Source organism: Octodon degus, unplaced genomic scaffold (assembly GCF_000260255.1).
Source record: "Octodon degus isolate 3935 unplaced genomic scaffold, OctDeg1.0 scaffold00169, whole genome shotgun sequence".
Classification (NCBI taxonomy): Eukaryota; Metazoa; Chordata; class Mammalia; order Rodentia; family Octodontidae; genus Octodon; species Octodon degus.
Genome location: NW_004524745.1, coordinates 158,247 through 180,582, shown reverse-complemented (window position 1 = coordinate 180,582; position 22,336 = coordinate 158,247). Strand labels below are relative to the sequence as shown.

The 22,336-nt window shown below is 38.0% G+C and overlaps 1 protein-coding gene across 4 annotated transcripts in view; it reads left to right on the top strand.

The window, feature by feature from the left end:
• Positions 1-21,147, top strand: part of LOC101560024 (ankyrin repeat and KH domain-containing protein 1) — a 133,257-nt gene extending 112,110 nt beyond the window's left edge. Inside the window, exons 25-35 of one of the 4 annotated variants that reach the window (XM_023703388.1) lie at positions 1,481-1,655; positions 3,012-3,468; positions 5,115-5,261; positions 6,603-6,752; positions 6,902-8,514; positions 14,275-14,451; positions 15,660-15,914; positions 16,534-16,709; positions 17,536-17,700; positions 20,678-20,787; positions 21,016-21,147. In XM_023703388.1, the coding sequence (XP_023559156.1) occupies positions 1,481-1,655; positions 3,012-3,468; positions 5,115-5,261; positions 6,603-6,752; positions 6,902-8,514; positions 14,275-14,451; positions 15,660-15,914; positions 16,534-16,709; positions 17,536-17,700; positions 20,678-20,787; positions 21,016-21,052 (3,462 nt within the window). In that variant the 3' untranslated portion in view covers positions 21,053-21,147. Of the gene's footprint in view, positions 1-1,480; positions 1,656-3,011; positions 3,469-5,114; positions 5,262-6,602; positions 6,753-6,901; positions 8,515-14,274; positions 14,452-15,659; positions 15,915-16,533; positions 16,710-17,535; positions 17,701-17,940; positions 18,867-20,677; positions 20,788-21,015 lie in introns of those variants that run through there. The other 3 variants (XM_004643223.2, XM_023703389.1, XM_023703390.1) reach the window with 3 other exon arrangements.
• The last annotated feature ends 1,189 nt before the right edge of the window (positions 21,148-22,336 follow it).

Sequence of the window (22,336 nt, the reverse complement as noted above, 5' to 3'; positions counted from 1 at the left end):
TCATTAATAAAGAACTGCACAACGAAATGTTCATTTAGATTTTATATGAACCTATTTTCATTCTCTTGGGTATATACCTGGGAAGGAATTGCTGTGTCATGTGATAATTATGTGATTAACCATCTGAGGGATGGCCAGATTGTTTTCCAAAGTGGCTGTGCACCATTTTATAGTCCTACACATAAAGTTTTCAGTTTCACAGCTTTACCATACTTTGGGGTGGAGGGAAGCTGGAAATTAACTGTATCCCCAGTCCTTTTTAAATTTTGAGACAAGGTCTTATTAATTTGCCCAAATAGAACTTGAACTTGCAATCTTCTTATTTCAGCATATCAAATGCCGTGATTTCTGGTGTGAACCACTGCACCCAACTTACTATCCTTTTTTTTTTTTTTTTTAAAGACCTCACTAGGTAGTTCAAGCTGGTCTTAAACTATCAGCAATCCTCCTGCCTCACGCTGAATGTAGGGTTATAGATTTTTACCTTTACACACAGCTCTGTCAATACCTTTTTTATTATAGCCATCCTGATGGATATCAGTGGTTATCTCATTGTGATTTTGATTTTCTTTACCCTGATAGCTAATGATATTTAATATCTTATTAGTACATATTTATATTACATAATGTTTAAATGCCATAATGTATGGAGTTGGCACATGTATACAATGTACCTTAATTCCTTTGTTCATTCCCTTTCTTTTCCCTCTCCAATTCTTTTTTTTTTTTTTTTTTTTTTTTTTTCAGAACCAGGGATTGATCTCAGGCCCTTGTGCTTGCCAGGGAAGCACTTATTCTACTGAGTCATCTCCCTGGCCCTCCCTCTCGAATTCTAATGACTCCCTTTCCATTTGAGAAAGATCTATTTTCCTATTTTTTATCTATTTTTTTGTTTGTTTGTTTTTGGTCCTCATTTATATCTTATATATGTTTACTGGACATTTTTATATTTTCTTTGGAGAAATGTCTATTCAGGTATTTTTAAGTTTTATTAAAGAATAACTGAAAAATAAAAATTATACATATTTATTTATAATTCAGTCCTTTAACAATCTAATTTTTAGTAGTTTTTTTCATTATTGAGATGTGGGTTCTAGATACATGTGTCTTACCAAATGTATGATTTACGAACTTTTCCCCATTTTTATGAGTTTTACTTTCTTGATGGTTCCTTTGAAGTTCAATAGTTTTTATTTTTGATAATGTCCAGTTTAGCTGAGTTTTGCCATTGTTGCTTTTATAAGTGTGTTTTCACACTGACCTCTATAGAGGTCTTTGTGTATCATGAACAGAATTGTCATTTAATTCTTTATTATAGACTACTACATTTTATTTATTTATTTATTTATTTATTTATTTATTTATGGAACTGGGGATTGAACTCAGGCCCTTGTGCTTGCCAGGCAAGCACTTATTGTACTGAGCTAACTCCCCAGCCCACTACTACATTATTGATAACAATGATATACTTTATCTGCAGTCGAGAGAAGAGAGCAGAAAGCAGGCTCTTGCAGCTAAAAGAGAGAAAAGAAAAGAAAAAAGAAAAAAGAAAAAAGAGGAGCAAAAGAGGAAACAGGAAGAAGATGAAGAAAACAAACCCAAAGAGAATTCAGAACTACCAGAGGATGAAGATGAAGAAGAGAATGATGAAGATGGTAAGAATGACTCATCTGAATCAGTGATAACATTTTCCTTTCTTAGCCTCATTATGAGTCTTTTTTGCTCTAGTTAAGTATATGATTATTTTAATCTGAAATTGATAACTGACCTTTATAGTAAATAATTCCAAATGTTTTATAAGTTTAATACATACAAACAGAGGCAGGAAGGCAAGCACATAATTTGAAGTAGTTGAGTTATAATTTAAGTTACTTTATGATGCATCATGTATATATTAAAAGTAATACAATAGGACTGGGGAGATAACTCAGAGGCATAAGCGCCTTTCTGACAAGCGCAAGGTCCTGAGTTTGATCCCTGGTGCCAAAAAAGAAAAAGTAATACAATATAAGAGCCATGTGTGGTGGCCTGTAATTCAGCACTTGGGAGGCTGAGGCAAGAAGATGGCTGTGAGTTTCAGACCAGTCTGGTCTCCACAGTGAGTTCAAGGGCAGCCTGGAATACATAGCAAGACCCTGCCTCAGCAAAGAAAAGAGAACAACAATATAGGGGTTTGCCACCCTTTCTTCTTTACTTCTAACTCCTCTGCTTAGAAAGTAGGAAGATATATAGTTCCTCTGTAAACTTATAACTAATGTTCAGGCTTGAACTATATGGAAGGTAGACAGGTTAGAGACAGGTTCGCTACTGTCAGAGTTGTTTGTGGTGTCCTCTGCTAGTGCTCATAGTAAGCAAATAATATTGAGTTGAATTCTAGTCCTAAAATACTACTTGAAAAGTTTTCTAAATTAAAACTAAGTGACTTTTTTTGCTCGGTTCATAAAACTAGCATTACTACTAATTTCTGTTAGTTTATTGAAAAGAACAGTTAATGCTTAATTTTTTTCTGACCAATATTAACATGCTTATCTGGCAATCTGAACAACTACTTTGAAGACAACAATATGCAGTATAAAAACCATTGTTGATTTCCTATCATCTTGTTTTGAAATCCTGTATAGTTTTTATTTTTTAATTTTTATTCTCTTTAAAATAAAGTCAAAGTGGGGCCGGGGAGATAGCTCAGTAGAATAAGCACTTCCCTGGCAAGCGCAAGGGCCTGAGTTCAATCCCCGGTTCCACAAATAAATAAATAAATAAAATAAAGTCAAAGTAAAAAAAAAAAAAACTAGCATTTCAGAACTTACCAGTATTAATGGCATATAGATTGTATACCATCTTAGATACTACAGTATAGCGTATTAGTTCTAATAATAGCCAACAGTACTTATTAGGCAACTGGTAAATAGAAATTATTAAGAATTGAATTACCATAAATTATTATGTTTTATCACAATTTGTTTTAAAATCTGTGGCTCTGAATGTGCCTTTTGTCTGTTTTATAATTCTAGTGGAGCAAGAAGTTCCCATAGAACCTCCTAGTGCAACTACCACCACCACAATTGGAATTTCTGCAACATCTGCAACATTCACAAATGTATTTGGGAAAAAAAGGGCCAATGTGGTGACAACACCCAGCACCAATCGGAAAAATAAGAAGAATAAAACAAAAGAAACCCCTCCTACAGCACATTTAATTTTACCAGAACAACATATATCTTTAGCACAACAAAAAGCAGATAAAAACAAAATAAATGGAGAACCTAGAGGTGGTGGTGCAGGTGGGAATAGTGATTCAGATAATTTGGACAGCACAGACTGCAACAGTGAGAGCAGTAGTGGTGGTAAAAGCCAAGAATTAAATTTTACTATGGATGTGAATTCTACTGGTGATAAGAGATACCCCTCACTGCTCCTCAGTTCCCAAGAAGAAAAAGCAGTTGTCACCACTCCCAAAACTCAAACACGGTAAATTTTTCTGATGTGTTATCTCCATGTTCCCTATACATTCTTGGCACACAAATTTAAAGTAAACTCTCCACCTTGAGAGCTGGGTGTGGTGGTGCACACCTGTAATCCCAGCATTCCAGGTGGCTGAGTGGATAACCATGAGTTCAAGGCCAGCCTGAACTACATAGTGAAAACTTGTCCCATAAAAACAAAACAAACAAAGAAACAAATTTAAGTCTATTGTGTTACCTTGTCTTTAAAATGCAAAAGTAAAATTCACTTCTTCATCATGTGCTAGTTAAGAAATAAGATTATTAGAAATTATTGGGCCAGGGAGGTAGCTAAGTAGCATAAGCACCTGCCTGGCAAGTACAAAGTCCTGAGTTTGATCGTTTGATTCCTGTAACCCTCCCCACCCCCCAAAAAAATAGATTAGTCGATCGATTGATAGATACATAGATATTATCTAGAAATGTGTATACATTATATATTAATATGTATGATACATATTTATATGTATTAAGATGTGTAGCCTAATGTTTAAAATATTACCATGCCTTAATTTTTTTTTTGGCATATCCGCAGATTGAACTCAGCCCCTTGCACTTGCCAGGGAAGTGCTTATTCTACTGAGATATCTCCCTGGCCCAAAAGGACTTTTTTTTTTTTTTCCAGTACCAGGGATTGAACTCAGGACCTTGCACTTGCCAAGCAGGCGCTTATTCTGCTGAGCTATCTCTCAGCCCCTAAAAATGGCTTTCTTCTTTTTTTTTTTTTCCCCCCAGTACCAGGGATCAAACTCAGGACTTTGTGCTTGCCAGGCAGGCACTTACTCCACTGCACTACATCCTTGATCCCTTAATTTTAATGTAATTTTTTCATTTTTATTACCATCTAATTTTTGATTTCTGAATCTATTTTAATACTACAGTCAGGGGGCCTGCCCATTAGCTCTGTTGTTCAAGTGCCTGCTTAAACAAAGCAGTCAGGCTCAGGCGTCTGTGGTTCCATTCCCAGATACTCAAGCCAAAACAGACCTGCCCTGAAGGTATTCTGAGGCCACCAAAAAAAAAAAAAAAAAAAAAAATCCTCCTGCCATTTTGGGGGCTGAGTAAATGGCTCAGTGGATAAGTGCTTCCCTGGCAAGCACAAGGGCCTGAGTTCAATCCCTGGTTCCACAAAAATAAAAAATACTACAATCAATGATAGCCTCTTTGCTGTATTTCTAGTTTTTGGACTTGATGTGCCAATTTTAGTTCAAATATTTTATCATAATTTTGTCTATCATAAAATTTCTTTTGGAGCTGAACATGGTAGTGCATGCTTGTAATTCCAACACTTGGGAGGCTGAGGCAGGAGGAGCAAGGCTAGCCTGAGCTACACAGTGAGCTTAAGGCCAGCCTGAAATGCATAGTAAGACTTTTGTATCCAAATGACAATAAACAAATAAATAAAAATAAGGCCAGGCCTGGTCATGCCTGTAATCCTAGCACTCCAGAGGCTGACACAAGAGGATCATTGTGAGTTAGAGACCAGCCTAGCCTATAAAGTGAACTCAAGGCCAGCCTGAGCTGCATAGTGAGAGCGTGTCTCAAAAAGACCAAAAGTAAATAAATAAATAAATAAAATTTCTTTTGTTAGACTTAATATTTTTCTCTTCTCAGACTTGATGGTGAAGTGAATCCCAATGCCTTCTCACCAACCTACAAGTCAGTGTCACTGCCATTAAGCTCCCCCAACATAAAGCTTAATCTCACTAGTCCGAAGAGGGGTCAAAAAAGAGAAGAAGGGTGGAAAGAAGTTGTACGAAGGCAAGTAGATGGAGTCCTATCTTTTTAACTCTAATAAATTAAAAAAGGTTCCTCTCTTACAAGATGGTTACTAAGTAATTTGAATGTTGTCATTATTGTAAACTATAGTTGTAGATATTATACATGGAATATGCTAAAGCAAAATTAGAAGCACTATATAAACTTTTGCATTTTATATATTATGTGACATAACAAGTGTTAACTCTTTAGTAGCCAAAGAACTTTTTATGTTGATCAAATGTATTATTACTTTTTATTGGTATGTATGACTTAATTGATACTAGTTTAAAATGAACAAGCTAGCACATATTCATTATGGAGCTTAGCATTGTATTTAATGTAGAATGAGCAAATATAATTACAGTTTAGCTGATTTATGATACTTTGGGCAGACTGCATGCTTAGATTATGAATAAGATTAATATAATATTTGTTATTAAAAATGGAATTTTCAATTTTCCCAAATTAAATTCAATATTGAAAGACCAGTTTCTACAGCAAAATGTTTTAAAACTTTCCTCTTTAAAGTTTGAGAAATAGAGATGGCCAGATACCTCAGCAGACTAAATTGCCTGCTTAGAGTGCAGCGGCTGGGATTCAATCCCCAGCATACTGTGAGATGGTGACTGAGACTGGGCATAGTGGCGCACACCTCTAATCCCACGCTTGGGAGGCTAAAAACAGGAGAATCACTACAAGCTGGATCTAAATAGTGAGACCCTGTAGACCCTGTACTAAATACAAAAATAAATAAAGTTTGAGAAGTTGTTTTTGTATTTAGGACAGGGTATACAGGGTCTCACTGCATAGATTGGATTCGTAGTGATCCTCCTGTTTATAACCTCCCAAGTGCTGGGATTACAGGTGCAAGCCTCTACACCCAGTCTCAGTTGCTGTTTCAGTGTGCCTTGGGGGTGGGGCCAGGCTGGCACAGCAGGCCCAGGGATTGAACTGCCAGTCCCTGTGTCTGCCTAAGCAGACGTTTTAATCTGCTGAGCTATTTGGCCGGCCCAAGAAATATTATTCTGTAAGTGTCCATCAACAAACTTGCTGAGACTTTTTTTAAAATTAAGACATTAGTTACTCAAAGATACTTGATTTCTAGTCTGGTGGCGGTGCATACCTACAGTCCCTACACTGTGGGGACACCAAGGCAGGAGGATTACAAGTTTGCCCTCAAGTCAGGCAGTTTAGCAACTTAGTGAGACCTTGTATCCAAAAATGAAAAATAAAAAGGGATGGAGGTGTAGCTTGGTGTCAATATCCTGGATTCAGTATCCAGTACTAAAAAAAAAAAAAAGATTTTATTTCATAAGCTTATATGTTGTCTTCATTTTATAGGTCAAAGAAATTGTCTGTTCCAGCCTCAGTGGTATCGAGAATAATGGGACGAGGAGGATGCAACATCACTGCAATACAAGATGTTACTGGTGCCCACATTGATGTGGATAAACAAAAAGATAAGAATGGCGAGAGAATGATCACAATAAGGTAATTGTGAAATACTTATTACTATTACTAGTGCTGAGTTAGAATTTTATTATAAGTTACTTTTGTTAGGTGTAGTATAATTAAGAATTTTATTGGATGGGTAAGGTTATGTGTTTATGCTTTCAATCTTGGGGTTTTTTTTCCCCCAGGGGTGGTACAGAATCAACAAGATATGCAGTTCAACTTATCAATGCACTTATTCAAGATCCTGCTAAGGAACTAGAAGACTTGATTCCCAAAAATCACATCAGAACACCTGCCAGCACCAAACCCATTCATGCAAACTTCTCATCTGGAGTAGGTACCACAGCAGCTTCCAGCAAAAATGCATTTCCTTTGGGTGCTCCAACTCTTGTAACTTCACAGGCCACAACATTGTCTACGTTTCAGCCTGCTAATAAACTTAATAAGAACGTACCAACTAATGTACGTTCTTCTTTCCCAGTTTCTCTCCCCTTAGCTTATCCCCACCCTCATTTTGCCCTGCTGGCTGCTCAAACTATGCAACAGATTCGGCATCCTCGCTTACCTATGGCCCAGTTTGGAGGAACCTTCTCACCTTCTCCTAACACTTGGGGACCATTTCCAGTGAGACCTGTGAATCCTGGCAATACAAATAACTCTCCAAAGCATAATAATACAACCCGTCCACCTAACCAGAATGGGACTGTCTTACCCTCAGAATCTCCTGGATTAGCTACTGCTAGTTGTCCCATCACTGTCTCTTCTGTAGTTGCTGCCAGTCAGCAACTGTGTGTGACTAATACCCGGACTCCTTCATCAGTCAGAAAGCAGTTGTTTGCCTGTGTGCCGAAGACAAGTCCTCCAGCGACAGTGATTTCTTCTGTGACAAGCGCTTGTAGTCCCTTGCCTTCTGTTTCCTCTGCACCTATCACTACTGGGCAAGTTCCCACCACATTTCTGCCCATAACTGCTCCTCAAGCACAGCTTTCTTCACAAAAGATAGAGTCTTTCTCTGCCATGCCACCTCCCAAAGAGAAAGTACCTACACAGGACCAACCTATACCAAACTTAGGTACCCCATCTCCACCTGCAAATGGTTGCAGTAGCTCTGCCAGCAACACTCCGGGAGCCCCAGAAACTCACCCACCCAGTAGTTCCACTCCTCCTTCCAGTAGCACACAGGAGGAGGCACAGCCATCCAATGTATCTGATTTAAGTCCTTTGTCAATGCCTTTTGCCTCTAACTCAGAACCTGTTCCACTGACTTTGGCATCACCCAGATTTGTCGCTGCTGATAATCAGGACACCAGTAATTTACCTCAGTTAGCTGTACCAGCTCCTCGAGTTTCTCATCGAATGCAGCCCAGAGGTTCTTTTTACTCAGTTGTACCAAATGCAGCTATACACCAGGACCCCCAGTCTATTTTTGTTACAAATCCAGTTCCTCTAACAACACCTCAAGGACCACCAGCTGCAGTACAGCTCTCTTCAGCCATGAACATTATGAATGGTTCTCAGATGCACATAAACCCAGCAAATAAATCTCTGCAACCTACATTTGGTCCTGCTACACTTTTCAATCACTTTAGTAGCCTTTTTGATAGCAGTCAGGTGCCAGCTAACCAAGGTTGGGGAGATGGTCCACTATCCTCAAGAGTTGCTGCAGATGCCTCTTTCACAGTTCAGTCAGCATTCTTGGGTAACTCTGTACTGGGACACTTGGAAAATGTGCATCCTGACATCTCCAAGGCACCTGGCTTCAGACCACCTTCCCAACGAGTTTCTACTAGTCCAGTTGGTAAGTTATCATTATTAAAGGGTTTTTTTGTTTGTTTGTTTTGTTTTTGTTTTGTTTTTTTGGTTTTTTTTTTTTTTTTGGTGGTACTAGGGATTGAACTCAGGACCTTGTGCTTGCCAGACAAGCACTTATTCCACTGAACTGTCTCCCCAGGCCTAAGTTATCATTGCTGTGGTTCAAATAGGAGCTCTCATGGCCTAACCTTATCTTCCTATATAATAAAGCATTTATTTTGTACCTAATATTGCCTAATCATAAATTAGTGTCACAAACAGTAAAGGCCTTTTAATCAATACTGATTAAATGGGCAGAAAAAGTAACTATAGATAATCATTCACAAAAGTTTATATTCTTTGGTTTCTGTTCCTCATTGTAAGGAGGCAATATCTGTATTAGTCCATTTTCTTGGAACTGGTGTCACATTACATTTATATAAGGATTCATATGATATTTCAAGGATTCCAGATTTACAGACTTTTTTAAAAATTATACTGTGTGCATTTCTCAAATTTAAAAAAATTAAATTTCAAAGTAGGTATCAGTACATAATTTATATTACTTAATAGTACTTTATATTGTTGGTATCAGATACAGCTATTTGAAGAGCTCTTGTCATATATTTAGTCATAATTTATGGCTTCTTATTTAGAGAGAACAACTTAGATTCAGCTATTGATTTCTTGAAATTAGAAATTAGCTGCTGAGATAAAGATGGATTTGAAGCCATCATTGGCTTGGAGATATTTAGAAAACCTAAACTTTCCATATTTGAGCCAAGTTTTAGTCCAAGATGCACTATTCTGAAAAACAAATTAGATAAGTAGCTGACCCAGAGTATGGCTAAGATTGGGGGTGAGCATTATTGTCTCTTAGCATTTCTTTCAGTCAGAAAACTGACCATAACCCTTGCTACCATAACTCTTTTTGCTAATTATAAACTGATCTTTGGTGTTTAAAATTGTTTGAGGGTTATGGATACAGAATAGATTTAACTTTCTTTTTAAATGTTTACGTTTACTTGTTTGTTTGTTTGTTTGTTTTTAGCAGAATCAGGGATTGAATTCAGATCCTTGCGCTTGCCAGGGAAGTGCTTATTTTACTGAGTCATCTCTCCAGTCATGTTTACTTGGTTTTTTGAGGAAAACAATATCTTTAGAAATATAAGCTTGTCTGAGACCATCTGTGACCCAAAACAAGTGCAAGGTCTTGAGTTCAATTTCCAGTACCAAAAAAAAAAAAAATTTTTTTTTTCTTTTTTATAAATGCGGCCGGGAAGATAGCTCAGTGGCCTAAGTGCCTGCCTGGCAAATGCAGGGTTCTGAGTTCAATCCATGGTACCTGCCCCAAAAAAGAAAAAAAAGGTATTTTTTAAGGTATAATACCTATTTTTTATAAATAGGCATTACAGTAGTGCATTTCGGGAAACTTTTAGAAGCACCAGAGTGAAAAGAGAGTTCATTGTCAGTGCTCAAGCTTTGAGAGAAATTAATCAGCTCTGATGTTCCTTTTGGGACCCAGGATTAATAAGCTTGCCCTCCTACCTTAACTGCTTATATGGTTTATTTTCTATACAGTCTCTTTCATGGATAGAGTTTACTCTCTTAGTTTTCAGGTAAGATGTTGTAATAATACTTAAGATGGGGTTGGATGTGGAAAAATTAAAATCATATGGCTACTGGCAGGAATGTAAGATGGTACAGCCACTTTGGAAAGAATGTCACAGTTCCTCAGGAAGTTAAACAGTAGGAGTAAAATTACTGGATCAACATGAAACATATGGCCCAGTAATTTCATTCCTAAATTAAATTCAAGAGAAGATATACCAGGGGTGGTCAAGATACTTGATGTGTGTTTAAATTATAATTTTTATTATAGAAAATGATATCTTGCCATTAATCCCTCTCACTTTAAACACACTCATTCTCTTCATGCCTGCCACTTTATGAAGCAATTCTTGAAGTCCTCTTTTTGAGAGTCCTTTACAAGGTATGATGAAAAATATGGTGAATAGGAGCCAGCCAGATAGCTCAGCAGACTAAAAGCACCTGCTTAGGCAGAGTGCGGCGGCAGGAATTCAATCCCCAGCGTACTGTGGGAGCCCTGACCCTGGGGCATACTGAGAAAGAGATTGAGACTGGGCGTCGTGATGCATACCTGTAATCCCAGCGCTTGGGAGGCTGAGAACAGGAGAAACACTAGGAGTCCGATCTACATGGTGGTGAATGCTCCTGTCAAGTGCCATCCAAAAGAAAAACATTGTAGTATTTGTAAAAGTACAGTGTGTTTTTATCCACTTTATTCACCAGATCTAGTACCTTGTGACTTCTAGCTCTTTCCCCAAAATCAAGAGGATCGTGATAAAAGTTTTGAATTAGTTCAGTACATTGAGACAGCCACAACAACACAACTAAGGACACTTATTAAAGAGGATTTCCAGAACTGCTTCAGAAACAGGCAGGAATGATGGGATAAAGTGTTTGAAGCAAGGAGAATGTATTGAAGGAGATTAATGGTAACTTTTTTACTGTGATTTTTTAAAAATTAGTTAAACATTCAGATATTTTCCCATCATACCCAGTATGTCTATACCAATACACAATTTGGATACAGTGGAATGCACTTATAATCTCAGCTACTTGGGAGGTCAAGGCAGAAAGATCATTTGATAGGAGTTTCAAAGTACCCTGGCAACAGAGTGACTGCATCTAAAAACAACAGTGCATGCTGGAGGCTGAGGCAAGAGGATTTCTGGGAGTTTCAGGCCAGCCTGAGCTACACAGTGACCCTGTCTCAAAAAACACAAAGCAAAATAGTAAATAAATTAAAAAGTGGGATACAAATGTTTATAGAAGTATTATTCATAATAGCTAAGAAGCAGAAACCCAGTGTACATCAGTTGATAAAATGTGACATATCTAGCCAGGTATGGTGTTGCAGGTTAATTCTAGGTACTGAGTGAAGAAGGGTTGCAGGTTCAAGGCCAGCCTGGACAATTTAGGCCCTATCTGAGAATAAAAGGAGCTGGGAGGTAGCTTACCTGGAGTCTTTAGCATTACCACAAAAGCAAGGTGATGCATCTTTTTCAGTTTTTGTGTCTTCTTTTTAATGTTGTTAAATGTTTTTATCTTGAGACAAAGTCTCACTAAATTGCACAGACCTGGCCTAAAATTACAATCTGCCTGTTTTGACCTCTCAGATGCTAGGATTATAGGCAGAACATTTTCATAATTTAGCAATTAAAAGAACTGGGTTGCCTGTGCTTTGAATGAGACAATGCTGAGATGCTCCCACCTGTGTTAGTAACTGGCTACAGAGCTGATGTTGTAGGCACACCAGAAAGTGCTGCGAGGGCACAATGAGTGGTGGAGGGCTACCTTGGAAGATCCTATTTCTGCTTTAGCAGGTGGGTAACTTGGCCCTCCAGGCTGAGTACAGTCAAGGCTGCAGTGGAGAACTTGTGGAGTGGCACCTGTGGTGCCAGAGCTTTGGCTTACCAGCATGTGGCTCTTGGTGCGCCTCAGTGGTGCCCTGTACAGCAAAGAAACAATGGCCTAAAGCCAGTTTTTGTTTGACCCTTGAGTTGAAGTTTTTTTACATTTTTCCCCCTCAATACTGGGGGTTGAACCCAGGGGTACGCTACTAGTGCACCCATCCACAGCTCTTTTTCTCTTCTGAGACAAAGTTGCTTACGCTGGCCTCTTTACTTGCAATCCTTCTGCTTCAGCCTTTTGAGGAGCTGGTTTTACAGGCACAGCACTAAGATAAATATTTTTATTTTTATGAGGTTAAAAACTAAGGGTATGGGTAGATACTATGGCACACTTACAATGCCAACTACTTGGGAAACTGAAGCAGGAAGATCGAAAATTTGAGCGTAGGGCCCAGGGAGATAGCTCAGTAGAATAAGCATTTACCTGGCAAGCGCAAGGGCCTGAGTTCAATCCCTGGTTCCGCAAAAATAAATAAATAAATGTGAGCCTAAAAAAAAAAAAGAACTGGGGGTCAGGGATATAGCACAGTGGCACAGAGCCTGCCTGGCAAGTACAACAAGGTCCTGAGTTCAATTCCCAGTACAGCAAAAAAAAAAGAATTGAAGTACTGATTTATGATATGCTCTGGAGGAACTTTGAGAACATTATACTAATTGAAAAGTCAGTCACAAAAGACCAAGTATTAGGGCCGGGGAGATGGCTCAGTGGAATAAGCGCTTCCCTGGCAAGCGCAAGGGTCTGAGTTCAATCCCCGGTTCCGCAAAAAAAAAAAAGACCAAGTATTGTATTTCCTCTCTCTCTCTCTCTCTCTGTCTCTCTCTGTCTCTCTGTCTCTCTCTGTCTTTCTCTCTATAATATATATATATATATATATATATATATATGCAAATCTATAGATATAGAAAGCAGATTGGTGACAGGTTAAAAGTGAGAATATGGGGATGAGTCTTCAGTGAGTATAGGCAGTAGGCACAGAGTTTGTTTTAAAGGAAACAGGAATGACTTATAATAGTCACATAAAATCAGTGAAATAAAATACTAACATCAATTGAATTTTATACTTTGAATGGGAAAATTATATGATTTTTAAATTATATTTCAAAGCTATTGGCTGGTTTTATTTGAGGCAGGGAAGGTATCATTAAGTAGCCAAAGCTGGCCTTGCATTCACTGTGCAGACCAGGTTAGGCTTGGAATTCACAGCCATCCTCTTCTGCCTCCATCTCCCAAGTGCTGAATCATTTGTTGTTGAAGAACAACAAGACCTAACTTGAGAGAATTTTTAATAATTTTTTATGTTTTTTAATAATTACTTTTCCCTGAAATGAACACTTAGAATCTTTTTCCAGACCTTTGTCCCTTTTTCCCAATACACTATCCCGTGAAAACAATGGCATTTGAAAGGATTGCTAAATTCTGATTTATATAAACTACATAGAAACCGTTTAGGGGATGTTTTGTTTTCTTGCGTTTTTTTGTTTGTTTGTTTGGTTGGTTGTTGTTGTTGTTGTTGTTGTTGTTGTTTTGAAATAAGGTCTTACTATGCAGCTCAGGCTGGCCTTGAACTCATTATATAACTCGGCCTGGCCCCAAACTCAATACCCTAAGTGATGGGATTACAGGCATGCACCAACATGCCCAGCTCTCATAAACTTGGTAGGGTTTGCAATTTTACTGTCAGAATACAGAAATTATCTTTAGCTAATAATATGATTTCCCTCCTTGTGAGGAAAAAAACATTGGTAGATTCTTATTAACTCAACTTCTGTAGGAAACAGCTATAATTATGTACAAAATATCCTTTGAGATATCCCACAAGAGACAGAACACATTTTCTGTGGGTACCACTTATTACAGTATGCTGTCATTCATGTCTAATTCAGTTAAAAGCTTTGAGATTTATTGAAAATATTATCTCAGGTGACTTCAGTTGTTTTGTTTGCTTTTTGATACAGGGTCTCTCTGGGTAGTTCAAGCTGGCTGTGAACTTACTACATAGCCCAGGCTGGCCTCTAACTCATAGTGATGCAAGTGTGGGAATTACAAGCATGAATCACCACTCCTGGCTATGACTTTAGTTCTGAAACATGGGTCTCAGTTTCTTATATTTAGAGCTGTGAGGTGATACTCTTCAGACTGTAAGAAGGTGTTTGGTTTGGTCATACACTATCACAAAAATGGGTTTTTGCTGTCATCTATAAACTACATGAATATACTTTTCATTATAAAGCTTTGGCTAATTCGATGTCTTGAATCTGTTTTATTTCAGGGTTACCATCCATTGACCCATCAGGCAGCTCCCCATCATCCTCTTCTGCTCCTCTGTCAAGTTTTTCTGGCATACCAGGGACAAGAGTTTTCCTGCAAGGGCCAGCTCCTGTTGGGACCCCTAGTTTCAACAGACAACATTTTTCTCCCCATCCTTGGACAAGCACTTCAAACTCATGTAGGAATCCTAGAGGAACTCTTCCCAAAAAGTCTTATTGAATAAGTTGTTAGCCCATTTGTGTCAGGGAACACTATATTGTAATTTTAGTAAAATAAATAGTATGCAGGTACTCAAGGTTTGTATTGTAGTCATCTCAAAAAATTGTCAGGTGTTTGTGTAGTAGAAACTGAAGAAGCATCAAGCTGTTCTCCCAAACCATAAATGTCTACATTAAGACTTAGACCATGAATGGGTAATATAAGTAGTTTTACAAAAGAACTGCCTGTAAAAAACTCTTAATTTAGAAATATCCATTTGGTATGATTTCTCATTTAATTTTATATTTGTCAGTGTATTATTGCCCCATTTAAGTGTTTATTTTTGTAACTTTCATTTCAAGAGTTATAACAGATGCAGTATTTTAAATTAATGGTATTTAATTTTTTGTTCAGTGAACATCACAAGTTAGTCAGCACTGGCCTTTTCAACAGGGAAGACTACCCAAATCACCTGAGTCCAATTAAGAAACAAAGCTGTCAACTGAGTTCTACAATGCTTTGCTGATGTTTAACCTTTCTTTATTGAGAAAAGGGCTGTAGAAAGGAGATCAAAAAGGAAAAATGTAACAAGTATAAAAGTTCTTCTAGGCCTGGCCAGATAGCTCAGTGACTAAAGCACTTAGGTAGGCACAGCAACCAGCGTTCAGTTCCTGATGTGTCATGCCAGCCCTGCCTCCGAGGTGCACTGAGGCAACAACTGAGACTGGATATGGTGGTGCACACCTGCAATCCCAGCGCTTGAAAGGCTAAAAAACAGAAAGAATCACTACAAGTCCAATCTGTGTAGTGAGACCCTGTAGACCCTGTACTAAATACATTTTAAAAAGAAAATTTAAAAAAAGGTTTTCTAAATAATAGGTATTGTACAATTGCCATATTTTAATTAATTTAAAATGTGAGCATATGTTTCAGAGTGAATGTGGTCTTTTTCCTTTCAAGCCTTGTTTAATTCACCTTGGAAAAGTTTTTAGACTATTTACTTACACTTACTATAGGCAGAAGTAGTCTAAAATGTCTATAGAAGTTTATTGTATTTGAATGAGCTTCTAAGAAGAAAAAAAGTGTTGCCCAAATTATGTTGCAGACTAGATCTTTGCAACAAGGTTTCTCATAGTCCTATAGTTTTTTTATATGTAATAAAACAATAGAGAAATATTTTGCCACCAGGTGACTCTCCTATTCCATCTGTTTCTTCGGGATCATCTTCACCTCTTTCAGCCACTTCTGCCCCACAAACACTGGGCCAACCAAAAGGAGGAGGCAGTGCCAGTCAGGATCGAAAGATACCTCCCCCCATTGGAACAGAGAGGCTAGCCCGGATTCGGCAAGGAGGGTCTGTTGCACAAGCTCCTGTGGGGACCAGTTTTGTTGCTCCCGTTGGACACAGTGGAATCTGGTCATTTGGTGTCAATGCTGCATCAGGTATAATTTCCTTGCTCCTTCTCTGCAGGAATATCTCAAGTTGTGGGAACTAGCCATTAAAAATTCGTTCCTTAAAAAATAAAATAAAGAAATTAGTTTTTATACTTAATACTCAGTCAAGGAAGGGTGTTTATACTTTTCAGAAATTCAATCCAGTCTCAGAATCTGGAATGTTAGTTGGGGTGTTATATAGAATTGATCTGAAATTAAAAGTTCAAATGTGCTTCCTTTACCTTTTAGGTTTTCCAGTGTACAATGGGATAATCATTTGAGTACTTTTAGAGACATAAGGTGTCTGGGGTATTCAGAGGACTTCACTGAACTTTGTAGGGCTGTCTTTTGGTTTGTAAGACTGATGGGCCAGATGTGGTGGCGCATGCCTGTAATCCCAGCACTCAGGAGGCTGAGGCAGGATGATTGCGGCGAGTTCAAGGTCAGCCTGGGCTACATAGTGAGTTCAGGACCAGCCTGAACTACAAAGCTAGACCCTGTCTCAAAAAAATAATAATGTTTCCTAGGGAATTATTTTGATAAAATTTGGTATAAAAGAATAAAGTGGTAATGTTTTGTTGTTTTATCTAAATAAATATCAAATCTTATTTTCAATTCTTCTTTCCAGAAGGCTTATCAGGTTGGTCACAGTCTGTGATAGGGAATCATCCAATGCATCAACAGTTATCAGACCCAAGTACATTCTCCCAGCATCAACCAATGGAAAGAGATGATTCTGGAATGGTAGCCCCCTCTAACATTTTTCACCAACCTATCGCAAGTGGTTTTGTGGATTTTTCTAAAGTGAGTTGACAAACATCTTTGGAACTTGTTTGACATTTTGCCAGCCAGTGTAGTAATATGTTAAGAAATAGTGTTCTCCCTTTTGTTTTCATGACCACCAGATCTTATAATCAGTTACTTGAGTATGTAATGTTGTCTACAGCAGTTTATCCTCAAACTATCCTAAAGACGTCCCTATCCCAGTAGAACACCTGAGGGGTTGTTGAGGTTTCTTACTTTGTGTTGTGTTCCCGCATCTCTGAGGGAGACCTCTGCTCCTCTAAAGGCTGGCTGTGACCTCTCCAGTGCCTTCTTGTCTGCTTGCTTGCCTTAAAGCCAAATTATGGCTATACACATTTGTTTAGATTTTTTCTTTTTTGAGGAGTGGAGGATGGGATGCAAATAGGATTTTACGCCTAGGCTGGCCTCAAGTTTGCTATGTAGCCAAGTCTGGCTTCAAACTCATGCTCCTGCCGCTTCAGTCACCCAGTACTGTACTGGGATTCCAGACTTGTCCACTGGGCCTGGCTAGATTTTCCCTTTTCCTGCTGCCAACAAATACTAGTGCAAATAAAATATAAGAAAGCTGATGGTGTCATATTTTCATCAAATATGGGACATTTCTTGATGTCATCATATTGGACTTTTTTGGGGTTTTTTTATTTTGTGTCTTGAAAAATGTTGCAGATGCAGATAAGTACTTTTGGTCTCTCAGTACTATACCACACTGTACTCAGAAAGCTCCTTGGGGTTCTTTGAGAAGAAATCAAGAGGTATAAGCTGGTATTGAGGACTGACTCATTGTGTATAATCAGTTCACAGTTAAGCCTTTTTTCTTCTCTTTTAGGGCCTGCCAATTTCCATGTATGGAGGCACCATAATACCGTCTCATCCTCAGCTTGCTGATGTTCCAGCAGGCCCACTGTTTAATGGACTTCACGGCACAGATCCTGGTTGGAACCCTATGATAAAAGTTATCCAAAATTCAGCTGAATGCACTGATGCCCAGCAGGTAAAATGGGCTAATACTCTCTCACTTTTCAGACTTGTCATGTCACTCTTTTTTAATTCTGTGGATAGTGACCACCTTGATCTGAATTAATATCAAGATGATGCTACTAAACATTTTATTTCATGTGTATGTATTTTTCCTAGGCAAAAAACAGTGAATTGCCATTGCATTTATATATTCGTTTTTCAAATGTCTAAAGATTCCTAATTAGAAATTCCAATTTTTCCTCCCCCTTTTCAGATTTGGCCTGGCACGTGGGCACCTCATATTGGAAACATGCATCTCAAATATGTCAACTAAACAGTTAGAAGGTTTTACTTTTTAGCCATGAGAAACCTATGACCTTGGAAGAACCTTGGGGATTTTTTTTTTTTTTAATGTGCCTAATTAAGACATTTTCTGAGGCTTTAGCAATGGAAATTTGATGGCCCATTGTATAAGGACAAATTGATTTCCTACCCAACTGATTATGTTCTCTGGTTAGTTTAGCCATTTTTCAACTTAAGATCAGATGAACTCAGTGCTTTTGGCTAAACGTACCAAACGCTACTTGTATGCAGAAGAGAATTAGATGATTACATGTTTCAGCCTTTTAGGGTGGTAAATACATGTATAATTGTTTACATACTTAAAAGGAAAAATTGAGTAAATTTCTTGTCATATAGTGGCTCTACTTAATGTAGCCTGTATTAATGTGAAATATTTACCAGAATATTCAATAAAAAGATGAACAGTATTTAGAAGTGGGGTGTGATCCTTTCAGTGGTCATGCAGGTACCACCCAAACCACATTCATATTAAACCAAACTATGAATCCTGTATTTATAACATGCTTCTTACATTTTACACTTTAAAGCCCATTGAGAAGGTACTTTTGTAAAATGTTATCTATTTATTCTGTGTTAACATTTCCTTGTTTCTTTCTTGACTTTTCATTTTACACATGAGAAACTTTAAGCCTTGCTGATTATCTTATCTGACTTTAGCAGATATGCAGACCCTTAGGTTTCACCTCTGTGGGTCATGAGTATGTGGAAAAGAACTTTTGAGTTGGGGATACAGTTCAGTGACAAAGCACTTGCCTAGTGTGTGTAAGGCCCCGATCAATCCCAAGCTATGCAGAGGCGGGGGAAAGGGAGAAAAAAGAATAACAAAAAAAAAAAAAAAGATTAAAAGAAAAACTTGTAGATTTAAATTAGTTAATACTGGACAAATTTAAGAACGCTAAAATTATGAGCTTCAGGTTCTTTTTGTGCTTCCTAACTCTTTAAACAATATCTAAAAGATGTGTTAAAGGCATTTTAAATTTTGAATTGGAACATAAGGGCATGACTCCTGTTATTCTATTGCACTGTTGAATCTTCTAAGTAATGTTTATAAATATGTAACTAATTCTGGGCTTAGTTCCATGGCCCCAAGTATGAAGAGCCAATATGTTTAACAAACTAACCACAGGAACACTGGAATGGATTGGCCAAATAAAGGGTGTTCAAAGAAGCTGATGTAATAGAGAAGGTAAAACTATCCCACAGAAAATACAGTCATCTATCTATTTGTATTTTAATATATTTAAATTTCCTTGTCTTATGTATAAGCAATATTGAGAAAAAAATAAGATTTGAGGCTGATAGTAGTCAAAGAAGGATGGATACATACATACATACATACTAACATACAGTACTGTATAAGCAGCACCACTTTTCTACTCTCATACCAACATGAATTCTTAATTTTCTCTATCTAGGTCCTAAAGCAAGCACCAGATCAGACATATCATGTTTGTTCTGTGAGAGACATAAACATTCCTTAAACTAATTTATTTTCTACTTTTTATCACTGGTGTTGAATTTGTAGTGATTAATGTTTTCAAGAAGCTTCCTGACCCCTGGGGGGAATAAAGACCCTTTGGGATCACTACCTGTCTATATTTCCACTTATAAGTAACAAAAATCATCACTTAAAATTAGTGAAACTGTCTTTGAAATATACACTAGTGAGTATTAAGTAAATCATTCAAAGGGGCAAATGGGTAAGAATTATTCTATCATAACTATTTATAATGTTTGAATTGTTGAAGGAACCCTTAAGTCTATATTCTGTACCCAGAGGACAACAGAACAAGTAATTTTCTCAGATCAGGAATAAGAATCCATAAAGAGAAAGGAGGGGGAAACCCCTAGGAGAATAGGCAGAAAGAGAAGTTACACAGTGGAAGTAGTTCTTTAGGGTACCCTCCTCCCTTCCCTCTTACGAGCACTGCCTTCCTTTTTTTCTGTTTGGATCCTGGTAGCCTACTCCCAATCCCATTTCGCCTGCTATAATCTCTTCTTCCTCTGCCTGCCTCTTCCTGGCATTACTTTACTGCTATTTTACCAACCTGAACATTGGATAAAACCTAGCTGAGGTAAGAACTTAATTACTTTCAAAATATACAGGGGTTATGGGGGTGGGGGAGGCAAAATGGGTACAGTCGAACAAGAATCAGAAGTTTAAATTTTATTTTCATTTCTTCCACTTCAAGCTATATGATTTTTTAGACAAGTCGTTCTACCCTTCTGGGCTTCACTTAGAAGAATCTTCTAGTTCTAAACACAAATTTTCTTCTCTGATGAATGAGAATATATGATGTGGTACTGGAAACGATTAGATTTTTTACAGTGCTATGGTTTGGTTCTGATATAGAATCAAGAGTGCTATTTTGAGAACTGGAGTTGTTTTGAGATTTTATTGGAGGCAGAAGAAAACTTTGCACATGTATAGTGAGCCCTCAAATCATTAAGAACCATCTGCCAAGGCACAGGTCAGACCCCATGAGAGTAGGTGCCCTTTCAAGGAATAAAACTATCATCAAGTTTTCTGGATCAACTGTTTCAGGTAGTCCTCAACGTGTTAAAATTCCTCCACCAATAAAATTACTGATGTTGTGAGATCCTTTAAACCTGTTGTGGCTACAGTGTGCTGACTTGCCCTTTTATAGGCCAGTCTGCTTTCTTCAGTCCCTGCTCTCAAAGGGGAAATCCCATCACCTCAACTAACCAGATCGAAGAAGAGAGTTGGACAACCAATGATGGCCTCTCCTAACCAGAGGTAAGAAATCTCAGGGCTTGGAAATAGTTTCAATCTGTTTGTGAAGATTGTGGCCAAACCCTTCTTCTAACCCTCCAGCCTAGTGCACAAGGGGACCATCCTTAGTTTGAGTTATCCTGTACAAAGGGAAAAACAGATCCTATGATAGTTTCAGGCCAAAGAGAGCATACTTTGTGTGCATGGTTTTGTTCCACTGTTGAAGACCTTTGAACCACTTTGTCAACCCAGAAAGAGGAAAACAGCTTCTGAACATCTCGTCCTCTGACTAGTGAGAAGCACTTCTACCAAGAAGTACAGCTGGTCATGACATTACCCCTGTGAACCCTGTCCTAGGGTGAGGGCCTCTGGTAACACTACTATGTTTTCTCTTCACCCTTAATAACTTGTCATTTACAAAGAGGCAGCTGCCTTCACCTTCACCGACTCCTGTAGGAAGTGAATTAGAACAAAGGTGGTGTTAAGTGTCAAAAATCTTCAGTGTGTTAAGAGCGCCTCTAAGAGAAAATAAACCTGGGCTTTGAGGCCTGTTTTAGAAAAGAAGAGCATAAAACTTACTGCAAACCTATGTTCTGATTTCTTTTCACTTGTTTATCTTGATGGTTTGAGTTCAAAGCAATTTGTCTAGTGGCAGAGATGAAGCAAAGCTAGGCATGGGTGTATTTTTAAAGTTTCTATATCTGTGGATATTTAGTTTTATGCTAGTCCAGACTTATTCCTTGATCCACATTGCATGGATGATGAGTCTAGCTTTCTCTCTAAGCTACCTGTTTGCAAGTTCCCTGGCCCTTTCACAGTATATCTCCAAAAAAGCCAGTTGCAAGCAGTATTCATTATAGTAGTAACAGTAGTAACTGCTACTGTTATTTTGTAGTAGACTCATAAAAGAAAGGCCTACTCCCACATGGATCCTTCTTGAAAACCTAGCTGTATTTCTGTTTTCTTCTGAGTATACTTTAGTGAATCTTCTTACTTTAGTACGTATTGATGTCCTCTGGCCTCTTCCACTGTACCTGCTCCCCAGATGATTTCATCCCATATTCTTGACTTTTATTCCATTCAAATCTGAAGCGCTCGCCTAGTTCTTCCTCCTGCACTTCAGGTTAGTATTAGCTAGCTCCTTACTATACTCATCTGGGCATTCCATACCGATTATTTAGTCCCCAACATGATATCCCCTTCTTGCCTTCCCTATTGCATTAATGTTTTAAACAATTTTTTGTGGTTCTGTGAACGAGTAAAGTCAAGTGCTTTACCACTAACCTGTACTTGCCTGAAGCCTTATATTAATATTGTAGCTACAAAGATTGGGAATATCCTAGGGCAGTGATGGTCAACCTTTTAGAACTTTCAATGATAAATACGCTGCTGCAGCACATATCATGTAAGTTCACCACCACTGTCCTTTAATAAACCACTTTGTCATTCTCTGTGTATCTGATTCATGTAGTTATCTCCATCCCTGTAGCCACTGTGCTTTTCCCATATCCCCATTCTCCACCTGATCAGATTACTTCTTTACCTTGCTTAAAAGCTGAGTTATCAGAGGATT